The sequence below is a fragment of the Limulus polyphemus genome, unplaced genomic scaffold, assembly GCF_000517525.1.
Source record: "Limulus polyphemus unplaced genomic scaffold, Limulus_polyphemus-2.1.2 Scaffold143, whole genome shotgun sequence".
NCBI classification, from domain to species: Eukaryota; Metazoa; Arthropoda; class Merostomata; order Xiphosura; family Limulidae; genus Limulus; species Limulus polyphemus.
In genome coordinates this window covers 766,764-789,590 of record NW_013665753.1, presented here as the reverse complement: position 1 = coordinate 789,590, position 22,827 = coordinate 766,764, and the positions used below count along the sequence as shown (strand labels likewise).

General features: G+C 33.1%; 1 protein-coding gene across 5 annotated transcripts in view; it reads right to left on the bottom strand.

The window, feature by feature from the left end:
- The window catches only part of LOC106474907 (spondin-1-like), an 81,208-nt gene that overhangs the window by 46,579 nt on the left and 11,802 nt on the right, over positions 1 to 22,827 (bottom strand). For all 5 annotated transcript variants that reach the window (XM_022380169.1, XM_022380176.1, XM_022380178.1 and 2 more), the window contains exon 2: positions 201 to 334. In XM_022380169.1, coding sequence (XP_022235877.1) covers positions 201 to 334 — 134 coding nt within the window. The remainder of the gene's footprint in view (positions 1 to 200; positions 335 to 22,827) is intronic.

Below are 22,827 nucleotides of genomic sequence, written 5' to 3'. Positions count from 1 at the left end.
TATCTAAATTATCAAGTTAGCTATTCTTCAACGTACTAATGTACTTCAATAAAATAACAGTAAATAACTCAAAGAAACATACATTTCATCCATTAAAGTACATTATACAACTCGTTACCACAGAAGATTGTTTAAAAGCTGTCTTCACTGTGAGACACAGACAGACAGACAGACAGATAGACAGATAGATAGATAGACACCTGAAAGAAGCCAACATTCCCTGATGCCTTGTTGCCAAAGTTGAAGATGCTTACAACTTCTTTAGGCTCAACCACAAGCATAAAACCGGTAAATTTCTGGATACTGTACTGTCTCCTATATCCTTGTAGGGAAACTGTATGGTAGAAATACAAATAAAAGAGCAACAAATGAAAGTATTAATATACTTCTCAACTGATTTTAATAAAATAACTAGTAGAAAATTCCTGAATTGTACAATCATGTAATATTTCTCATTAAGAGACCACACACTATGTTTAATAAAATTACTAAACATACACGCTTGATAATGGCTAAACATAACGCTCGTGTTTCTGCTAGGATCTTATATAAATAAATATTCTGCTGACAAATGTTTATTATTACTAAACATAACACTAGTGTTTATGCTAAGATCTTATGTAACTAAAATTTTGCTAACACCTGTGTTTAAGATGAAAGTTGCGCCTGTTGTTAAGAGGCTCTTTCTTGAATCGCCTATTTTGGCTAGTTTATTTTTTTACTCGTTCCTAACACGACTCTTACGTACAGATTGGAAAATTGTGCTCCATGAAGTACATGGTCAGTTCAAAAACTCTCAGAGAACGACAAAAAATAAAGGGATAAAAGTGAATAATTATTCCGTTATGCTCTGTGAGCCATCATGTAGAAAATGGTATCGCTTTAATATAAAATTGTAAAAACAAAATCTCAAGTGCCATGTCTCTAGAGCAACACGAACAAAGGCACTCCATTTCGCGTTCCTAACAAACAGCCTACTATCTTACTTGCAAATATTGCAAAGACTGATGCCAGCCTGCCTTCAATGCGCAAGCGCCAGGGATAACGACATAAAAATGAGACAGAACCGGGTGGTGTTACCAGAATCGTGCTTTTTCTTATCGTTTTGCCTCGCGGTGACTCAGAAGTAAGCTCGAGGGCGTATAACTAAAATTTTGGATTCCATCCCTGCGGTGGCATAGCACAGTTGTCCCAATGTGTAAATTTGTCTTTAACAAAATCTTAACATTTGTACGTGTAGAAATTTAATAAATCTGATATACAATGAAAGTTTTGGACTCTAATTTCTCTTTCAAACGTTTTCAAGGCAAAGTAATATTTAACTACAATCCGTAATTGAGTTTCATAAGCTTTGTGTCTCAACAGTGACATCGCAAACATTGCTTTAAAGGTGTCAAATAGTGTTGAAATATTATGAATGAATATGTACGAACTAATTTGCACAAATAACAGATAACTGCAGTCTAACAGTAATGCGGTGTTACGAAACATGCAATTCGAAAATCAAAATGAATTTGATTATAAATATGGTCATGTTAATTTATATTATATACATATATGCATGGTTAGCTCTATCGGTAGCCATTACTGCATGTGTCTCCGTCCTGAATTTACGACAGTTTTCTAACAAGGTGCATTTAAACACTTATTTTGTGTCTCCAGTATAACCAAACTAATAATAATGACTTACACTTACGTCAGTATGATTATAGTGCCCAGTTCTAGTTATTTGAATGATATTACACAGAACCTGTTTGGATGATTGTAATTTATAGCTAATGGAGTTTGTTTTAGTGTAACAGTAATGTGTATGAGTCCATTAGTCTTAGTTAGAAAGATCCATAAAACGAAGTGTAGATATTACAAACAGCTTTATAAAGCTGTGCTAAACTCAGTGATCGCTGACGTTGTTGAATTTTACTGAAACCTAAGGTGTACAACACAAGTCATCCCAAAAGTGAAATAAAAAGGATAAAAGCAAAAAATATATTCCTCTAAAAGAGAAAAAAAAAGGTGAGATTTTATTTTTTCACCATTTAATAATCAATGTGCATACCCCCCAGTAGCTCAGCGGTAAGCCTGAAGACTTATAATGCTAAAAACAAAGTTTAGATACCCGTGCTGGGCACATCAAAGATAGCCCACTGTGTAACTTTGCGCTTAACAACAAAGAAACAAACAAACAATGTTCTTATTATATTGACTCAACATATTGAATGTTACCAGTGAAGTTTTAAGCAGCTGTTTTCAGTGTCACTTTAGTAATGTTGGCAACAGATTGTGTGTTAGCAGTGAAGTTTTAAGTAGCTGGTTTCAGTGTCACTTCAGTAATGTTGACAACAGATTGAGTGTTAACAGCGAAGTTTTAAGCAGATGTTTTCAGTGATGTTGACAGTAGATTGTGTGTTAGCAGTGAAGTTATAAGTAGCTGGTTTCAGTGTCACTTCAGAGTTAGCAGTAAAGTTTTAAGCAGATGTTTTAGATACCCGTGTTGGACACATCACAGATAGCCCATTGTATAACTTTGTGCTTAACAACAAAGAAACAAACAAACAATATGCTTACTATATTGAGAGTTACCAGTGTAGTTTTAAGCAGCTGTTTTCAGTGTCACTTCAGTGATGTTCCAAACATCATCCTGCATCCTGATGTGGATTTCAGGAAACATTTTGGATGTTTTTGAATCTACATATCATTTTACATCATACCTTTCTCTGACGCTCATACAAGTTCCCCAAAGCAGGGAAGCAAATGATTTCAAATTGTCTTATCAGACCTTGTACCTTGTGCTTATTTTATGCATATCTATGGTAATAAGTAACACAAACTAGTAATTTCTTCTGTGATTCTTCACATTGTACGTTGTACAATATATGCTTATTTTTGGATGAAAATGTTAGTACATCTGTTGGTATTTTAACGATATTTTATTTTTAAAACAATTTATTCTATTCTTTAGAATTCAATGATGACTGTATTAAAATTATTTTTATTTGTTAATAAAAGAATTCTCAATTATATTTAACTTTTTGTAGAAATTTATAAAACCGCATATTGAATATGTAATGAGATGTATTAAAACGTAAAAGTTCGAGGAGCAGAAAAATAGGAAATTCTTATTTTAAACCCCTTACAGTAATTAGTGATTTTAAAAACTGTCGAATTTAATACGTTGCTGAGGAAGGTCCAGTCTCAAGTCTGCAATATAAAATATACACGTGGCTGTCAATACTGCAAACAAGCTAGGACTAGCTGTAAAGCAAAGAGGTTGGAATTCTTCATGATATAACGACTAAGCTGAAACCAAATAATAAAGGTAACATTTTAATTATAAGTACACAGAGAGAGTTAACGAAATACAATGAGTTTACAACTATGATTCGGATGGAAACAACGGAGCTTATTCTTAAGAGGCACAGTGTTTTAAATGTTTTCTCTTTCTAATCTCTATATACTCTACTACAGAGAAGCGACATCAGTACTAGTCCTAGCTACTACCTCGGTATTATTATCAGAACGTTACTAAACGCAAAGTATTTGGTATCTTTTTTAACCATCATTTTCTGGTGTTAGAACTAAAAAACAAAAATATAACACCTACAGGACTTAGGTAACAAACCACGTTATCATGAAATAACGTTTATTTAACGTGTTTACCTCAGAGCGTTCAATACTTAAGTTCTAGTTTACAGTAGAGACAATTAGCATGCAGAAGAATCGCTAGCTAGAACTAGACTGAGACTAGGGAATTAACGAGCTCAAGAGATTAATATGTTAATAGCTATTACTACATTCCCGTGAATTATGAGTCAACGTCAAGTACTGACTATTTGCAGCATCGTTTCCTTTATCAAATATTCATTTCTTTACACTTCGAAGCTTCTCTATGTAACTTAATATGTATGGTGTCTAACTTAAGTTTCAAAACGTTTGTATATATAAAACAAATTCTCTTTACATTGCATGGGTATACAGTTGCACAAGCTAGATATCTCATCAAATACGTTACAGATCATCGTAAATAATGTTTCATCTCGACAGTTTCTCTTGAAACTGTATTTAGTGCGGAGCATTCTTTTTCAAAGGAAGCTATGCAACAAGTAGCAATGTCACTATGGTTACGCAGCTAATAATGATGTCATTGTAGCTTTGCAACAAGTAGCAATGTCACTATGGTTACGCAACTAATAATGATGTCATTGTAGCTATGCAACAAGTAGCAGTGTCACTATGGTTACGCACCAAATAATGATGTCATTGTAGCTAAACAATAGCTAGTAATGCCACTGCAGTTACACGACAAGTAATGATGTCACTGTATTATAACACTTCATATCAAATTATATGAAGTTTTAGTTTAAATCATCTTACATTTAAATCTTTTCAACACTATATTTTAACTATGTTTGATACATAAAAGTGAAGATATATTTGTTTGTCCATAATTGTAAGTACATATACTTATTTAACATTTTCTATGAATTATACACGCAGGCTTCAAGGACAAATATATGCAAGTTTTTCTATAATAATATTTACTTATATTTCTATCAGTTCTTCTTTTATAAGTTTTAAGTGTTTCTGAAGTGATTCAAATACCGGAATTAGACAAACAATCACAAAATTATAGAAATAGTAAAAGTTTAATGTTAATTTCAAAATCTCTACATCAGATACGTATAATAATAATAAAATTGCAAGACAGGTCTGCTGTAGTGATACAATACAATAACATTCAAGAATGCTTCAACAATTACAGATTCAGTTAAACAGTTATTAAGCAAAAAACATTCCCAAATAGTTGGTTACTATTATTATTATTACAGTCAAATAAATCAAGCATAACGCGATTAGCAAGTTCAATCCTCTAGTGACAAGCCTCCTCCGCGCCCCAGATAGGTCAGCGGTAAGTCTGTAGATTTATAACGCTAAAATTCGGGTTTTGATATTCGAGGTGAGCAGAGCACAGATAGCCCTTTGTGTAACTTTGTGCTTAACAATAAACAAATCAATGACAAGCAAAGGAAAACATACATTTGAAATTTTCATTCCTTTTCAAATATTACAGTGATGATTTAATTTTATCCTAAATGTAAGTCACCTAAAAAGTTTATCTTTAGTGCAGGAATAAGAAGTGTATCAGGCATGTCTATTATACTATAAATAATTCAACGTGAAAATTGTCTTGTTCTTAACTACCTAAGTTATAAAACGTCATGACGTGATTTTAAAAATAATACAACTTCCCAGTGAGAGTTTTCCAATATGAGACAAGCAGTGCTGTAATACATAAATTGTTCCAAAGTTAGCCCAGCTGTTATTGTTCAAAGTTCGTATTATATAATGTGTGTGAAATAACTTAAAGTCAATTTCTCCAGATTCGGATAAAACAACCAGAAACATTTTAAAACCAGACTTTACACTTTACAAAAGGGTTGTACATGTAAAGCTGTTCTGCTACAAATAACTCAAGTTCCTGCCTGAGTTTCGAAGAGAGATAATACAATACAATCTTGCAAACGAGAACAACACCTCCTGTCCAATCTGTCACTAACAGATACTTCGAACTTATTACATAAGATTTAGTCACCAAATCTATCTTCGTGCAAAAATGAAATTCAAATTGGTTTCTCAGCTAAGTACTTTATCATGTAACTGCTTAAATCTTCATTTCAAAAATAATACATACCGATTCCCTGAAAAAAAAACATTTCAACAAGGATTATCAAATATAGCCAGAATTCGTTGCAATTCATGAAACACGATAATTATCATGACACACGCTTACTACAAGTTACGTGAATTACGTAAAATTGGCAAAACTCAAAAGGATTTCCAAGAAAATACTAGTATTAGTAATGTGCTCTTTTGAGATTGTTTAGTCAAACATAAACAGTTCATTACTCCTTATCCCCATGCATTTAATTTGGACTGAACATCCAGAAAGCAAACAAATCTTATTTCGAGCAAACTGTTATGTTCTGATATTCATGTAACTATAGGGTGTTAAAAAAAATTACACTTTTCCAGAAAAGTTTCAAGAGTAATATTTTCATTGACTGTGTAATCTTGTTTTATTGGACAGAGAAAGTAAAACATGTATATTTGTAACTGTTCTGCTTCTTATCTTCCAATGACAAAAACTTAGCTGAAATGTAAAATGAAGTTAAGATCCACTATTACGGAACAACAAGTTTATATGGATACAAGTTTGACATTTTCAAGTCTCCTCCCAGTCCCACTTTATTTTTTTACAAACAAATAAAAGAGTGAAAGTGTGAAATTTCGATGTTTTAGTTGTGTGATGGCCATATGGCGTCTATCAGAAACCAGAAAGTGTGATCTTATTTCCACACAATAATCTAGACATACTTAATTATTTTTCAGAAGATCGGCGTATATAAAACTCGTTTCGCGAGTGTTGACATTTAATGAATTGAACTACTTCAAACATGTTGCTGTTTCCCGATGATTTAAACCAAACTTGACAACTAATTTGTTCAACAAATTAAAAAGCTCAGTGACAAACTGAACCAAATAGCTGCAGGTTAAGAGATGGTCCTCGTCTAACGATATCTACTACTCACTGAAATCAAACAAAACAGGTGCTAAAAGGGAATACAATGAAACCAGCTTAAAAGACAGGGGAGAACTCTCAAATATATTTAACAAACAGGGTATTTATTATATTCCTTGTTCTTTTAATCGTGCTTGATTAAACAAAACGTCCTCTTTCGTTTAGATTAAAGGCACATGAAGGGTACTGTCGCCGGAAAGAAGATGAAAAATCGGTTTTAACGTTACAGGTTCACAAAACCAATTACAAAATTAATCTCGATCAATCAAAAATCATTGCAAAACTCAAATTATTCCATCAACGCAACACAAGAGAATCAATAGAAATGTTTCAAAATAGAGAAAACATGCACAATAATCAAATAGAAGTTGATCTAAACTCTATCTGAAAATTGTTTTTTTAAATTACCTTTTGTACTCTTCTAGCGTTACTGAACTTTGACCCTTCTAAAATCGTTTTGAACTTGAACAGTTTTACTCCGTTCTTTAAGAATGACAAGTTTGACCTGTCAAAACTAATCAAGTTGTTTGTGTTTTATTAGTTCTTTAATTATTTGTGCATTATTATTCTGGTGTGTTATTACTCTTTTTCATATTACATTCTTATTCATTTATCTATATTAAGTTTAAATAAAAAAGTTTGTTAGGTATGTCTTCTTTTATAGTTCTGTGTTGTTCCATAAAATATTGCTCAAACATCTCTTGTCTCTATGAGCTTTATTTAATATTTACTGAATTAGAAGGTTCTTCTCTGTGTGTGCTTTGCTCTTTAGTTTTTTGTTTCGGTATAAACTTTTGAACCAAGAACAATACGATCTACAAGTATACAATACTCTTTGTATTATTGTAATACACCAACAAAAAGTTCCCGTATTTGTAACCAGTAAGATCTTTCTCTGATCTAACTCTGTATTTAAATGTACGTAGTGATTATGGAAATATAAATGGGACTAGTCTTACAGTCTGAATTACATTCAAGCTCAATCTGGAAATACATAAAGGTAACACAAGTAAAACATGTTTAATTCGATGAGTAAAGTCCGTGATAACTGCAGTTTCAACATCGTCAGCATATCTGTAAACGCAATTAACTGCACTGTGACATAATATAAAACTTTCATTTTTATAAAAAAGTAGGATGCGAAATATAATGAACTCAAGCAAGTGTCAATTTGAAGCTTTAAGCATCGACAGCATTTAAATGTGCGCCTCAGTCAAAAAAAAAAACTCCTAAAAGGTGTGAGAAAAATCAAGAAATACTAAACGGTGTAAAATATGAATAGAGAACTTGTCAAGATTTAACAAATGCTTTATTAGGCAATCTATCAAACAGGATGGATCAATAATATTCACGCACTTAGGTGTGTTTTAGCTCTATGATGTACAAGTTCTCGATGAATGCATGCCAAATTTTACTTTTTCTTATTGTATCACAACTAATTTAAAACTAACGTTTTAATCTAGATATCATTCAAGGGATGAGATTAGGTCAAAATTCGATAATTATATTTTTACAAAACAATTTCGTCTTTGTTTCAAAAATGCCATGCCTCAATTTTGATACATTGATACGCTTATAAACGCGGAGCAAAATGCAGCAGACACTATCAAGCTCATTTCTCACGCAAGTAATCGCTTCAAAATTTGAGTCTGCTCATTTAATTTACTTCATGTGGATGGAATTCCAACGTTTCCAGTAAAAGTTCACTAAATAACATTAGTAACGACACAGACTTTATTTTAAGAAAAAATTTACATACGTTAATGAATATTATTAAAAAAATTATCGCAGTCATTTTGTTTCAGAATTTTCGTGCAAAACTACACAATTGGGTTATCTGCGCATAGTTATTCTACTAGGCTAGAGGAAAAGCAACATATAAACCATTAGCACTGTGGCTACTCTTATCTAACCGAATTGTATGATTTGCCCTTCACTCGTGTAACGTGTCTGAAGCTCTGAAGTGCAGGCACGTTTTTGCGACAACAGGAATTCAATTACGAATCCTCGGATTCAGAGTCAAGGTGTGACCACACCATGCCAAATAGCATACATAAAATCAAATATATTTTTGAATATGATCAACAGTCTTAAGTTTTATTAATTATTTTCTTATCATCACTAGAACGTGAATTTCTGTGAAGAAAAGATGATACAGAGGCCTAATCTATTGTTTGATTTGTTACTCCCGCTACAGCAGACTAGTTTCGCCGAATTCACTGCTCATCAGTGCTGCTTGGAAGAGTGAAGCAAATATATAAATAAAAACGATCTCATATAGTGATGAAATGTAAGTAAATTATTTGCTTTAGATGTACAGCCCTTTATTCACCATTAGTATCAGAATACTTTAGATATATAGCTCTATACTCACCATTAGTATTAGAATACTTTAGATGTACAGCCCTTTATTCACCATTAGTATCAGAATACTTTAGATATATAGCTCTATACTCACCATTAGTATTAGAATACTTTAGATGTATAGTTCTTTACTCACCATTAGTATTAGAATACTTTAGATGTATAGCTCTTTACTCACCATTAGTATCATAATACTTTAGATGTATAGCTCTTTACTCACCATTATTATTAGAATACTTTAGATATATAGCTCTATACTCACCATTAGTATTAGAATACTTTAGATGTATAGCTCTTTACTCACCATTAGTATCAGAATACTTTAGATGTATAGCTCTTTAAACACCATTAGTATCAGAATGCTTTAGATGTTTGAATAACGTGTGGCATACCGTTTTATCAAATATTCAAGTATTATGATAAGAAGGTAAAAGGTGATTATATTAATCAGTGAAATATTCCAAATAAACTTTGTAGGATTGACACTGCAATAAAAATAAGCTTACAAAAAGAAAAATCAAATAAATATAACAATAGATTTAAAATGGTCTTTAAAAAATCGAATATCGATTGCAATAGGTCTTTAACACCAAAAAACAATAAGCTAACATTTATATTTATCTAGCTCCTGTGATCAGACTGTCTGACAACCAAAGACCACCATGTCATCAGCTAGTTTTGAAGCACGTAACTCTTTTTGATTCTTTTTTAACCTGGAGTTCTCTTTAGCGAGTAAGTTCCACCAGATGGTTGTATTACAAGTTATAAGCATTGGTAAGTACTTTATAGTAATAAACTTTTCATTATTTTAACCAGTTCTTTAGATATTGATATACATAAATCGTGAAAGAATACAACTGATGTATATCAGCTCGAAGAATAGCAAATATATTGGTCGGAGTTATCAATTTATATTATTTGCTACGACTCATTAGCTTGACGCTGAATTACAATTGAACTTGAAAATATATAATCTAGTGTACTAGATGTACTTCCGCAAGCTCCCTGAAAATGTTCTGTTTCAAGAGTAAACAGAACTAAAATTGAGACTAACATATATTTTATATCTTGCTTTTGAAGTTCATATATCATGCAGCCTACAGAGTGTATAATTCATCTCGTGATCCATGGCGTATGCACGTTTTACTGACGTCACGACAGTGCAAATTGCAAGTTAAGCATCCCTTATGTAACGTCATTTTAGTGTGTACTGACTGACTGATAGACAACACACTACTGTATAGTGGTGCGAGTGGTTAAAACAGGTGACCCTTCCAGGTGGCCTTTGGCCCCCTTTCGGGGAAATAAGGAATATTCAATAATTTGGTTTATATGCTGTCAGTGTATAGAGAAAACTTTTGTATTGAACAGATCCTGAGATGAAATCGGAAGTTAATTTTTTTTCATAACAATTTTCAAGAAGGTTACCCATAAATCTAAAACATCATGGGTAGTTTGACGACAAGTCATAAATTAACTATACCCTGGAGTATGGTTTGTAAAATAATACATAAAAAAGAGAAGGCTGCATAATTTAGTTCTAATAATACTGGGACTATTCTTTCGTGGGAGGAAACAAATGACATTTCCTCAAATACGTGATCCATGATTTACAGCCATGAATAAATTATTATAATTAGGATCATTGACCATTTCACATTAGAAATAAATAATTCTAAAGATAAATGAAAAAATTTTAAAGAATAATTTATACCCTAATTATGGCTTTCTAGAACTGTGATGAGGATAGGTCAAAAATTAAAGAGAAAAAAACATGGCACTGTACATACAAACATACAAGTGTGCCGAGCAAGCAGAGTTAGTGTCCAGTGCACAGAGGACTGACTAAACATTTTCGCGAATGGAAATATGAATGAAAACGTTAGCTTGTGAATAGGGAAATATAGCTAAATATTTATGTTTGGCGTGTGTTTAGTGAACAAAAAATATTCACACATATAATCGGTGAACGCCGATAGACATACAACCGCCAAATTTGCGATTAATCGATGGTAAGGTTATTTTCCAGCAATGGAAAATAACGTCACCACTTGAAACGCTACTCACACTTCACGATGCTATGACAACCTACCGTACTTGTAACGTTAAGTGTATAATTCAATCCTTCTAAAAGAATTATAACTCCCTACTTTCACTCTTTAAACTTACAGAAGCAATTGTTCAAATGGAAATTTAACGCATTCTTGACTACTTACGATATAACGAGTCTCTGACGTGTATTCCAAAAAAAAATAATTATATTTTATAACTATGGAAACTGCTTTGCAATGGAAAGGCACTTTTTATGAGGGCCCGGCATGGCCAGGTGGTTAAGGCACTCGACTCGCAATCTGAGGGTCGCGGGTTCGAATCCCCGTCACACCAAACATGCTCGCCCTTTCAGCCGTGGGGGCGTTATAATGTGACGGTCAATCCCACTATTCGTTGGTAAAAGAGTAGCCCAAGAGTTGGCTGCCTTCCCTCTAGTCTTACACTGCTAAATTAGGGACGGCTAGCGCAGATAGCCCTCGTGTAGCTTTGCGCGAAGTTCAAAACAAACAAACAAACAAAACTTTTTATGAGTTCATAGAAAGTATATCAGAAGTTCCCGTACTGTTTGATATTTTCATGATTACTATGGATTCATCAATATACACAATTATTTCAGGGTTCTTTTTATGCTAAATACGTATAACATATTTTGCGGGATTTGTTTTGAAGCAAGTGGTAGAGTAGTTTAAGAATTTTTGCACCCGAACGTCCATTCAAGGAACGAAAATGAAATGGTAAAAGCGATGTAATTTCTAAATGTAATTGTAAAACAAAAATGTGACAATGCTTTGAAAAATGTGTTTTAAGGAAGCAAACTGTGCTTACTTGTATACAGATTTGACTGTTTCCATAAAAAGGTGAAACTTCCCTATATATACCTGTAAATAAAAGGTGGCTATAAGCACAGGCTGCACTAATTTTTTACTGAAAGTTTTTGTTCTTATTTATAAGTTTTTAAGTTAGAATCTGTTCCTAAGTTGATGATCCATCCTTTATATGGATGAAACCGACGTAATCTTACTTGCAGGAAAAAAAAATAAAAACACGAACTCTTCACATCACATGTTTATTAACATTGTAAAGAAATAGAACACATTTGTAATACCAAAACTTTAAAGTTTTGTATCGAAAAATAAGTGTAAAAAACTAAACAAATTTCATGACACTAGAAGTCTCCTTGGAGTGGGAGACAGTCTAAGATTATGTATGCTTAAAATGATTGACGGATGCTTTGACGTCACTAAGACTATGTAATGTTGGCACAGTGTGCTATCTATTTACATTTGAGCTCTTTCTTACCACATTTTAAACATCAATCAAAACATGGCGAAACCTTATATACGTATTGTGTAATAATCAGTATCTGTTTCCAGCCAGTGACGTTTGACTAAATACGGAACATTTTTAAATTCACGCAAAATAAAATGCATTAGCATTAAAGCTCTGGGATCTCTATAATGATCAAGTGTCCCTAGAATTTTTTAAACCTACGCAAAATAAAATGCATTAGCATTAAAGCTCTGGGATCTCTATAATGTTCAAGTGCCCCTAGAATTTTTTAAACCTACGCAAAATAAAATGCATTAGCATTAAAGCTCTGGGATCTCTATAATGATCAAGTGTCCCTAGAATTTTTTAAACCTAAACTATTTTATTATTTCTGAACTGTAATAAAATAAAACTAAACTCTTATTCTATTGTTTATACATCAATCAAAATCAAACACAATGTCGTGAAATTCTTCATCAAGAATGTTATAAAGTTGTTTTTAGTTCCAGGTTATATTAACCTCGAATAAAGGGGTATTTTATTGCATCATACATTGCAGCACCAGATAGCGTCTTTCAATCAAACTTTGCTTAGTTCAAAACTTCTAAACAACTCGTACAATTAGGTAACAAATACATTATGATTTTCTAAATGTTATCTTTACACTGATACGTCCCTAGTGCAACTTGTGAAAGGGAATTTAATAATTAACAGCTGTTTTCTAATTTAAAAGTTAATTGAGTTTATTTTTATGCACCATTAATAAAAGAAACATTGAAATACTTTACTGAACACAATAATTACAAAATTTAGAAAGAAAGCATGCTTTGGTGTTTTAAAAAATGCATTGCAAAATCTTTTACAAAACCTAGATAGCTAACTAAAACTTAAAAATTTAAAAAGTGAAAATATACATGTTATGGATATTTCTTGATTAGGCAAATCTAATAATAGAAAATACAGGCTTACGACGCTAAAATTCAGATTTCGATACCCGTGGTGGGCAGAACATAAATAGTTCATTGTGTAGCTTTGTGCTTAACAACAATTAAGCCAAAACCAAAATGAGGAACTATCAATTAGTTTTGATATTTGAAATATCGACTGTGTTTATTTAAGCAATTATTACGTACCATCTGTAAATGTCATACTAATATAATAAAAACAAGGAGGATTCATAAAAATTGGGAAATTTAAATAACTTAAAAGTGAAAATCACGAATGTTAAAGAAAGTGGAATAGTTTGTAATGTTTTAAATAGACACCCAAGATTATCAACGGTTTCCAGAAAAGCCCCAAATATCACTAAACAAATTGTTTCGTGCTTTTCTTCATGTGTTTCTGGATTATCTGAAGCTTTAAAAGGAACATGGGAAGACGTTAGTAAGAATTTAGGCTTGTTCTGGAACTGGAAAGTTATTTTTCTACATTGTAAAAACTACATATTCCTTTTTTTCCAAATTAATTTTTATTTCAGTTATTGCAAGAAAGGTGTATTGAGTAAAAATCAATGTTTCAGATAACCATGCATCTTATATTTGAGAAACTAGATACAAAATGTAAACCAGGTTAGCAGAACACTTTCACCACCGCCACCCCATCTCATGTACTTGAACATTTTCATAATAGGGCACACAATCAACAAAATGTGAAAACTTCTGTTGTTTTTACATAAAGAGAAGACAAAAAAATCAAACGTAAAATTCAAGAAGTTATCTTAACAATTAAAACCATTAATAAATTAAACGGCTGAGGTTAACTTGTATCTATTTTAAGTTTTTTAAGGACATAATTACACCATCTTGGTGTATTTATTATGTTGTGTCGTCGATGTGCGTTTTCCATCACCTGATGTTTCTACTTTAACGAAGATAAGCATAGTGATATTTTATGATATTTTTAACCTAATTTTATCTGTTTGAAACTTTCTAAAACTGAAGATAAACTATTAAAACTGTGATAAATTAATCTTCATGAAAGCAATAGAAATCCTGAAGCCAGGTTTTACTATTTATATCAACTTTTTCCGAACTTGTAGAATTTGCAAGTGATAAAATGCTTAGCTAATTTGCTTTCTTTAATAATTAATTCACTCGACTTAACGCTTTATGCAATTAATTGATTTCACGATAGAATTCACATAGGATGTAATGAACACCTATGACTCCCCTTAAGTAATCAGCCTTTAATGTAGTTTAATAGGTTAATTAAATCTTAGATTTACAAACTGTTTATATCATGTAATTCAAAAAACAAAAATCGAATGGAAATACGATACTAAAAGTTAGAAGTTAAAACTTTTTAATAGTTCGTATTGTTTAAGGTAAACAGTTCGTTTATCTTAAACAATACGAACTATTAAAATGACAACCAGCGTTTTAGTTGCGTGTTACCAACCTTCTAGTATCAGCAAACTTAGGAATGTGAAAGTCTCCAAAAGTTTGAATATATACAGAACCTATACTTTTCATTACCCAAAGAACAATTGCTATGCGCGTGCAGAAGTTTTATTTAGTATTCAATCCTCGTTATATCCATTGTAATGTCTAAATACCTATATAATTAGTTTTTGTAGAAATACAAAGTAGACAACTGTATATATATACATACTATGCTTACTTATGAATCGCAAAAAATCTAAATGCTACAAAATGAGATTTGGATGTTGAATGATGCTGAACTGTGATTATTCTATTCAATTACTTGTTCAAAAAGTATCTTAAAATCAATTCTATGTTCCAAATAACTAGGCCAGTTGAGAATTTCTCTAAACCTAACTAAGAATGATACTATAGATAGCCTCCGGGATATCTTATTATTATCTTAAGTGATTAAATTAAGTTTTTCTGATAAATATTGATATTCCACAGAAATACCCGTACAGGTAACGTCGAAATATTCAAATTAGTAATCATAACATGAAAGCTACATTTTGCAGGAACCCACATAAAACACGTTACTTATCATCGAACAAAAGCTACGTTACCACTGATCGATTATAACACAGCTGTTGTCAACAGATTTTAGAATAAAAAATACAACGAGGCCAGCCTTAGGGTTTGAATTAAATGAATTAAATTAAATTAAATTAAATCGCCTCTCATCGCCTAAACAACTGACGAGTTCTAGTACTGAAAGAAAAGGCTCTTAGACAATGACTTATGTGAGGCAAAAGAGGAATTTTAAATGCTTATTTTCACACACACATCTGATTTGGAATCTGGAAGAGAGAATGAGGAGGAATGCGGAGAAATAATATCTATAGTTTACATGATTGTTACCAAAAATGTTAAGCTAAAATGGCATCTGTTCATAATTTTTAGGCCGTCAAAGGGTTACGACCTCTCCTTCAGCCATAAGACAAGTTCCATAATGGACAGCTGTATATACAATGGCTGGGTAGGGCAAACAGAGGATAAAGAATCGAACTGAGCATTAAATTCTGGAATTGGACGTAAAAAGGTTCAGGAAAGATAAGTATAAAATGTTGAGTCTGTCATAGGGCAGTATTATGGTCAGAATTTTCCTCCGGAAGAGATATGAAGTATGAATTGAAAACGTGTTCAGGAAGAAGAATGATCTTTATCGGAGAATGAATATCATCATGTAGTAAGTTCAAACAAAATGTCGTTACGGTGAAACATACAGGTGATGGTGAATTTAGTGGGTAGAGTACATAAGTGTAGAAGAATATGCGGGAATATGGAGATCCAGGGTGGGAATACATAATTTAATATGAAAGGCTAATGGAAGTGCAGCTACAAAGCCTGTAGTATATAATAATAGAATGATTTAGCAGAAATCCAAGCTGTATACCCATATGTAGAGAAACGATGGACTACCCAAACTCTAGGAGGTTCCAGTGAGGCACAAGAAGATTTGAAGACATGAAGTAATTTTGTGCTAGAAAGTTTACATTTGGACATTCCACTTGAAGTGCTTATCAGAAATGACACCCAAATATTTAACCGTATCAGATATCTGGATGTTTTAACTATGGTAACATTACATAGGAGAAGGTTGCGACAAGGATGGTATTTATGATGTTTAGACCAAAAAGAACGACTCATGATTTGGCAACATTAAGAGTAAGGCACTAATAAAGACACCAGGTAAAGACTTTGTTGACAGCAATCTGAAGAACTTTGTTAGGAGTAATCATGGTTGAACAAGTAGCCATCAAAGCAGTATTGTCAGCATATTTTGTACAGGGAAGAGAGTATTAAACTTTGAGGGACACCTTCATGTAGAGTGAAGTATCAGAAAAAGGCACCATCCATGGAAGTAGCTGCTCGACATCCATCAAGTAATGAGAAAATCAGACGGACATTTGATAATGGTAAGAACGTATAGCATAGAATATAGATCAAACACTGGTGCCACACTGAGTCAAAGGCTATTTCAAAATCAAATTGCACAGAGGATCTGTTGGTATTAAAATGGTCGGAAAGACTTTCAGACAATGAAAGAGGTTAGCCCAGTGTGTCGAGATATGTGAGTAGAAGCCAGCTTAACTACTCAGCAGAAGATATGGGCTAAAATAGCATTAGGTGGCTTATTAGGCTTCAAAAAGAGAAGAATATAAGAATCCTTTCAGGATACAAGATGGAGGATAAAAATGAAGAACGTCGACAGAAAGAAAGGAAACCTCACAGGGGCATGTTGAAGATGATTGTACGTGATACCATCAAGATCTGGGGCTGTATTAACGGTAGTTCTTCGAGGCAAATCATATGTCCCAGACAGTGATGGAATCTTTACAGTTCACTCATCAAAAGAATGTACTGTTCTGTAAGTGAATGAGAGGATATAAGAGTTTCCAAAGGTTAACGATCAGGTACCTGAAATAGGTGTTCATAACGAGGGGCAAAAACAGTAGCTGATTCTAAAGAAGAGACAAGTACTGAAGGATTCACAAGTGTTGAATATGAAGGTGAATTCGTCTGACTGATGAGTAATTTGAAGATGCCAAAACTGAGAGGAATGGTAAAGCTAAGTATAGACATGATGCCACCTACGACGTGTTACTGGCACAAACAATGAATCGGGCTGTGCGTTGTAAGCCTCTATGACGTAAAAGGAAAGAAATATTATGAAAGCGGTGACAACCCTGCAAAACATACGATGAGAGACGAAGAAGGTTCACTGCATTTTGGTTTGTGAGGCGTAAAATAGTTGAATATGAGCAGACCCAGCTGAGGAAATAGGCTACTCAAAGGTATGTGCAAAGGAATTGGCGTCTTCAGTGCAAGTAAACGTTTGACAAGCATGAAGGAGTATTGAAGCAATGTGGCGAGAAGAAGATTATATTATTGAAATCTAAAGCTGTGTGAAACTGCAGATGCTTTTTTATATATACATTCGTCTTAACTCTAATTTCGGGTATCAAATCAGAAGTGTGTGAAAATAACATTTCAAATCTATCTCCTTTGGTCAAATGAGCCAGAAAAATAGTTCAAACATGAATGAATCGCTTTAGTCTCAGATGGATTAACAGATTAACAAGTAAATGGTGATTTCGAACAATTTATTTTTAGTATAAATATAAAATTCCCATAGAAAAGCCCCCAGTGACACAGCGATATGTCTACGGACTTATAACGCTAGAAACCGGGTTTCGATACCCGTGGTGGGCAGAGCACAGATAGCTCTTTGTGCTTAAACTACAAACAAACAAAACACAGACAAAATGTCACAGGGAAGACGACGGTTAACCATCACATTCTAAGCACCCACGAGTGAAAGCAAAGAATATGATATATCTGCCATATCCACTGCTGACGAGGCATTTCACACAATACCAGGCTCATTAAGCTGACATAGTAGCGGTTTAGGCGCTATATGTAGATATCATTAAAATTCGTGAACAACGACTGTTATGGAGTGAACCAGATTAATCAAGTTAATTCTAATTATTAACAATTTTATTCAAGTCATTTACGAAGCAGATTTTTATGATAAGATTCAATAACACAACACTATTTATTTTATTTTAAGTTTAGTACCGATAATTTTGCGAACACATAATTGAAAGCAAAGAAAAATATAATATGTCAACTACACTCCGCCTGTCACATCTACGACTGACGAGGCCTTTTGCCCAGTACTAGGATTTATTTGGCTCGCTATGATATGACAGACATAGTAGCGGTTCAGGCGTTATATATATATATCAATGTTTATGAACAATAACAATTATGGTGTGAGACAGATTTAGCAAGTGAACTGTAATTACTATCAATTTTATTTAAGTCATTTAAAAATAAAATATTTTACGGAAAAATTTAACATTTAACTTGCTAAATCGTTATGTAGTTTCATTTATCCCTATAATATTAAAAGACTTACTGGTCATAGAAAATGCTACTGATATGAAGATATAATACTTCGCGGCGTAATGCGAAGTTTCTGAAAACACAACCAGAGTATATTACAGAAAACACAAATCGCATAATTGGGTTGCATTATAAGTTGCATTATAAAATTCTCTAACTTACTTATTTGAGTTTGAAACCACAATAAACTAGCAGATGACAGTTGAAAAAATTCAACGGTAATTTTCCTAATAACAGTGATGAATAAAAATATAAGTTGCAGCCAACCCATTGGATCAGAGCGCTGTATGTCTAGTGGGCCATTTACAACCGTCTTTTGTTATTCCATGTGTTATTTCAATAAGAAAAATTGCATTGTGGTTGTTTCGATGCAATGGGCGTATCCAGCACAACAGATCGCTCAGGTCAGCTAAGTAGCTGATAGCAGCTAAGTAGTTGATATCGATATGAAATTTTAGGAATTGAAAAAAAGCACTATTACGATTAACCGTTCAGGAGGCACAGAGCGTGACAGACAGACATTTCGATATCATATTTATAGATATGATAAAGTTAGTTAGATAGATTTAAAGTGTCCCTAAAATCCCCTGTTCTGAACTTTTTGTGTGTTTGAATGGCATATTTCGGTCAATTAAACGAAGCTACCAAGCAATGACAATGAACCTCCATTACAAAATACGCCTTAAGTATCTTAAAACTATGGCTAGTGAGGTTGGAAGAAAGATCAGTATCCACTCCCAAAATAAAATCATCAAGAGGAAATAAAACAAACTCAAAAAGATCGTCAATATCCCTCATACCCAAAATCTTTGAATAGAAATATTTATAAAAATATATAAGCTAACTTGTAAAAGCCGAAAATATATGAACATGCATTGAAGTGCAATACCACTGCCCTGCCATCAGTTTTTGGATATGAAGTATTTGTGGGGTTCTGGTGATCACTATCCTCATATAGTGTAGTGGGTGTAATACTGCCCTTGACCTGCGTAACTGCTGTACTTCTGAGAGATATGAACGCCTCTAGGTTCCTATGCGTATCTAGTTTTATTTGCTTTCGTTGTCGTTATAAAAGTCTAGCTACATTATGATTCTAAATTGGCCAAAAGGTTCACTATGTGGTTGAGAGATGGGCAGATTATTTCTCACTATTGATATTGTTTCTTTGAAATAAGACCTGTTGACCAAACAACTACAACAGGAATGTATTTATTGAACATTTTTGGCTAACTATGTGCATTTAGACATTTCACAGATAGGTCTTACACTCATCACCCAGAATGCAGCTCGCACCATAGCACTTCCTTTGTGATCGTTCACAGCTGGCCCAACACAACTGTCTGCAAGCATATTCTTGTTTTCTTAAAGGCATGGAAAATAACTTAATAGATTTAAATATAAATGGGGATGGGTCAAATATCTGACCTGAATAGATATAGCACTATTCGTTCATGTCTTATCCAATTGGATATTATTTTTGTGATGAATCGGATAAGCAAATAACTTTTACGTCAGTGAATTAGATCACAATATTTTACAGGCATAATATTATTTACCATGCATCGCACGGATTAGATATTGTATCATCTAGCCAACTGGTGCTTTATATTAGCTTTTAAACATGGTGGCATTTTCTCTGGTATTAAGGAGTCGTAATACTGATATTTGTTATGTAGTTTAAATTAAATAAACATCATGCCACCATTTTATTTGTTTGTTGGGATTTCGTGTAAAGATATTCAAGGGCTAGACCAAAGGGAAGACAGGTAGTCAACTTCACTCACCGCCAAATTTTAGGCTACTCTTTATCAAAGAACAGTGGGATTCACTATCATATTATCTCACCTTCACGGCTGAAAGAGTTATCATGTTTGGCGATTGGTTTCGATCCGCAACCCGCAAGTTGCGAGTCGACCGCCTTAACCACCAGTTCATGCCAGGGCCCTACCCGTTTTGTGGACACTGTATGCCACAGGTGGTCACTGTAGTGGCAGCGACAATAACGGCAAGCACAACCCAAACAACAGTGTCAGCGCATCCACTTGCCACATTTCCTCAAACAACGTTATATGTTTTTTCGTTAACTGTAAGTACTTCTACAGATATGTGACCAAAGTTATGCTAATTTTTCTGACGCTCCTCCTGGTGTACTAATATCACATAATAAGAATGGTGTTAGATACCCTGAACTAACTATCCCGTCTTATACAATTTGTTTTTCATTACTTGTAGGATCTGCTTACCTGTTAACATGTTGTTGTTGTTTTTGTTTTACGTGATGGACAACGGATAAATAATTAAATACACGATCGTTGCACTGTTGACAACTAAACATTTTAACTAGGTTTCTTTATTCATTGATTTCTTTGTTCGCACTTAAAAAGTTAATAGTTTAGAAATGATAGGAATAAGTGTTGTTTGTTTGTTTGTTGTTAAGCACAAAGCAACACAATAAGATATCTATGCTCAGCTTATCGAAACCTAGGAATAAGCAGAACAATTTGTTTCGAAACTACAAACGTATAACTAAAGCCGATTGTTTACAATATAGAATGTATACAATCACAAGTTGAAATATCACAAAACATTTTTACTATTATGTGAAATTGAAAAACTGTTAACACTGATCTGACATAAGTTGGTGTTTTTGGCTGCTCATGGAACATTCAACTTAATTATTATATATTTGGTCCTAAAATTGAACCTAATTTATAGCCGATGTGAAGTAATAAAACTTTACTTTTTTAAATTTCGTTGAAAAATAAGTTTAAACTAAATGATCGATTTTTAGTGATTTCACACATCTTATGAATAATTAACACATTATTAACAAGAATCGTAAAAATATCGCTAACTTGTATTTAATTTACGTAAACTTCTTGAGTAAATGACATTTTTTAACTATCCTTCTATTCTCCATGTCCAAAAATGTCCTCCCTATAAATTCTATTGAATAAAAAGAGGGTCAGTTTTATGCATATGAAACAATTAACTTCGTATCCTCCACATATTTTACTATCTGAAATAACCATCAAACCTTTTGGCCTACGATACAAAAATACCCCATCCCACGCCTAGTTCTCTTTCTCTACTACATATTAAAGACAGTAAACTCCTAACTCATACACTTTGTACAAGTATCTGTGTTACCCCTTGAGATAAGCTTGCCAAACCCCAGAGTCAAACTGGAACAAAAGATTAGCTGTTAGCTAGGTAAAAATTATTAGAACGTGCTTACAACTTTACACAAGAATGTCATTGCTACTTACACAACACCTACAAGAAAAATTATAACATATACTCTTACATACCTGGCAAAGGATATATCATATACTAGTTATGCAGGGTAAAAGCTGTAGGTGTTTGAACTAGGATATATATAAGAGTTTTCATAGAATAAAGTTTGTTCCCAAAATGTGTTTTTTTTCCTTTATGGAAAACCTGTATGAAAATTATAAAAATTATAGTAGTGATATAGGAATAGGAATAATTACATGTGATGTGGCACGCGATTGGAATTGGGAATACATCATAACCCAAACAGAGCTGGATAACACATTGTTCTAAAGATATATTATTTTAATGTATTAGACTAATGATCTAGGTGCAGCTTTTGCCCATAAAAATGTTTAAGATCATTCCATGTTATTATTACGAAGATGGCTTCAGTGTTGTGGCTTACAAAATAGTTGAAATATATCAAAAACTACTCCTAACAAACAAAGTTCTAGCCTGATATAAGAGGGAATCCTCAATAGCCGCGGCACTTGAAATTCTTTTAAAGCAAAATTAGAGTAAATTAATCTGAGACCTTATTGTTTTATTTTTCATTAGCTATATTTTTGTGCGCCAGCAATATCAAGCGTGGGACGCGCCTATACTTGATTCGATTTTATTACTCATCAGGATCTCTACCAGCCTACCCTCAAATTGAAATTCTTTTGGTCAAATACATTAATAAAAAGAGTTTGACTTCCTGAGTCCAAAACTATAATTAGATCTCATATCGATCAAGAGATGACGGAGCTATGAGCTAAAATGTTGTGCTTGAAAAACTCGGAGCCATTCTATGAGCCGCTATGCTGCCGCTAAAAAAAGCTATTGATAAGACTTTTGACTTATGTAGAAATCCCAACATTTTAATTTTTCAATTATCCATACTGTAGACTTACGTGGGGATATGAGTCAGTTTGATTTAATATTTCAACTAATTTTCAATAAATTCATCTG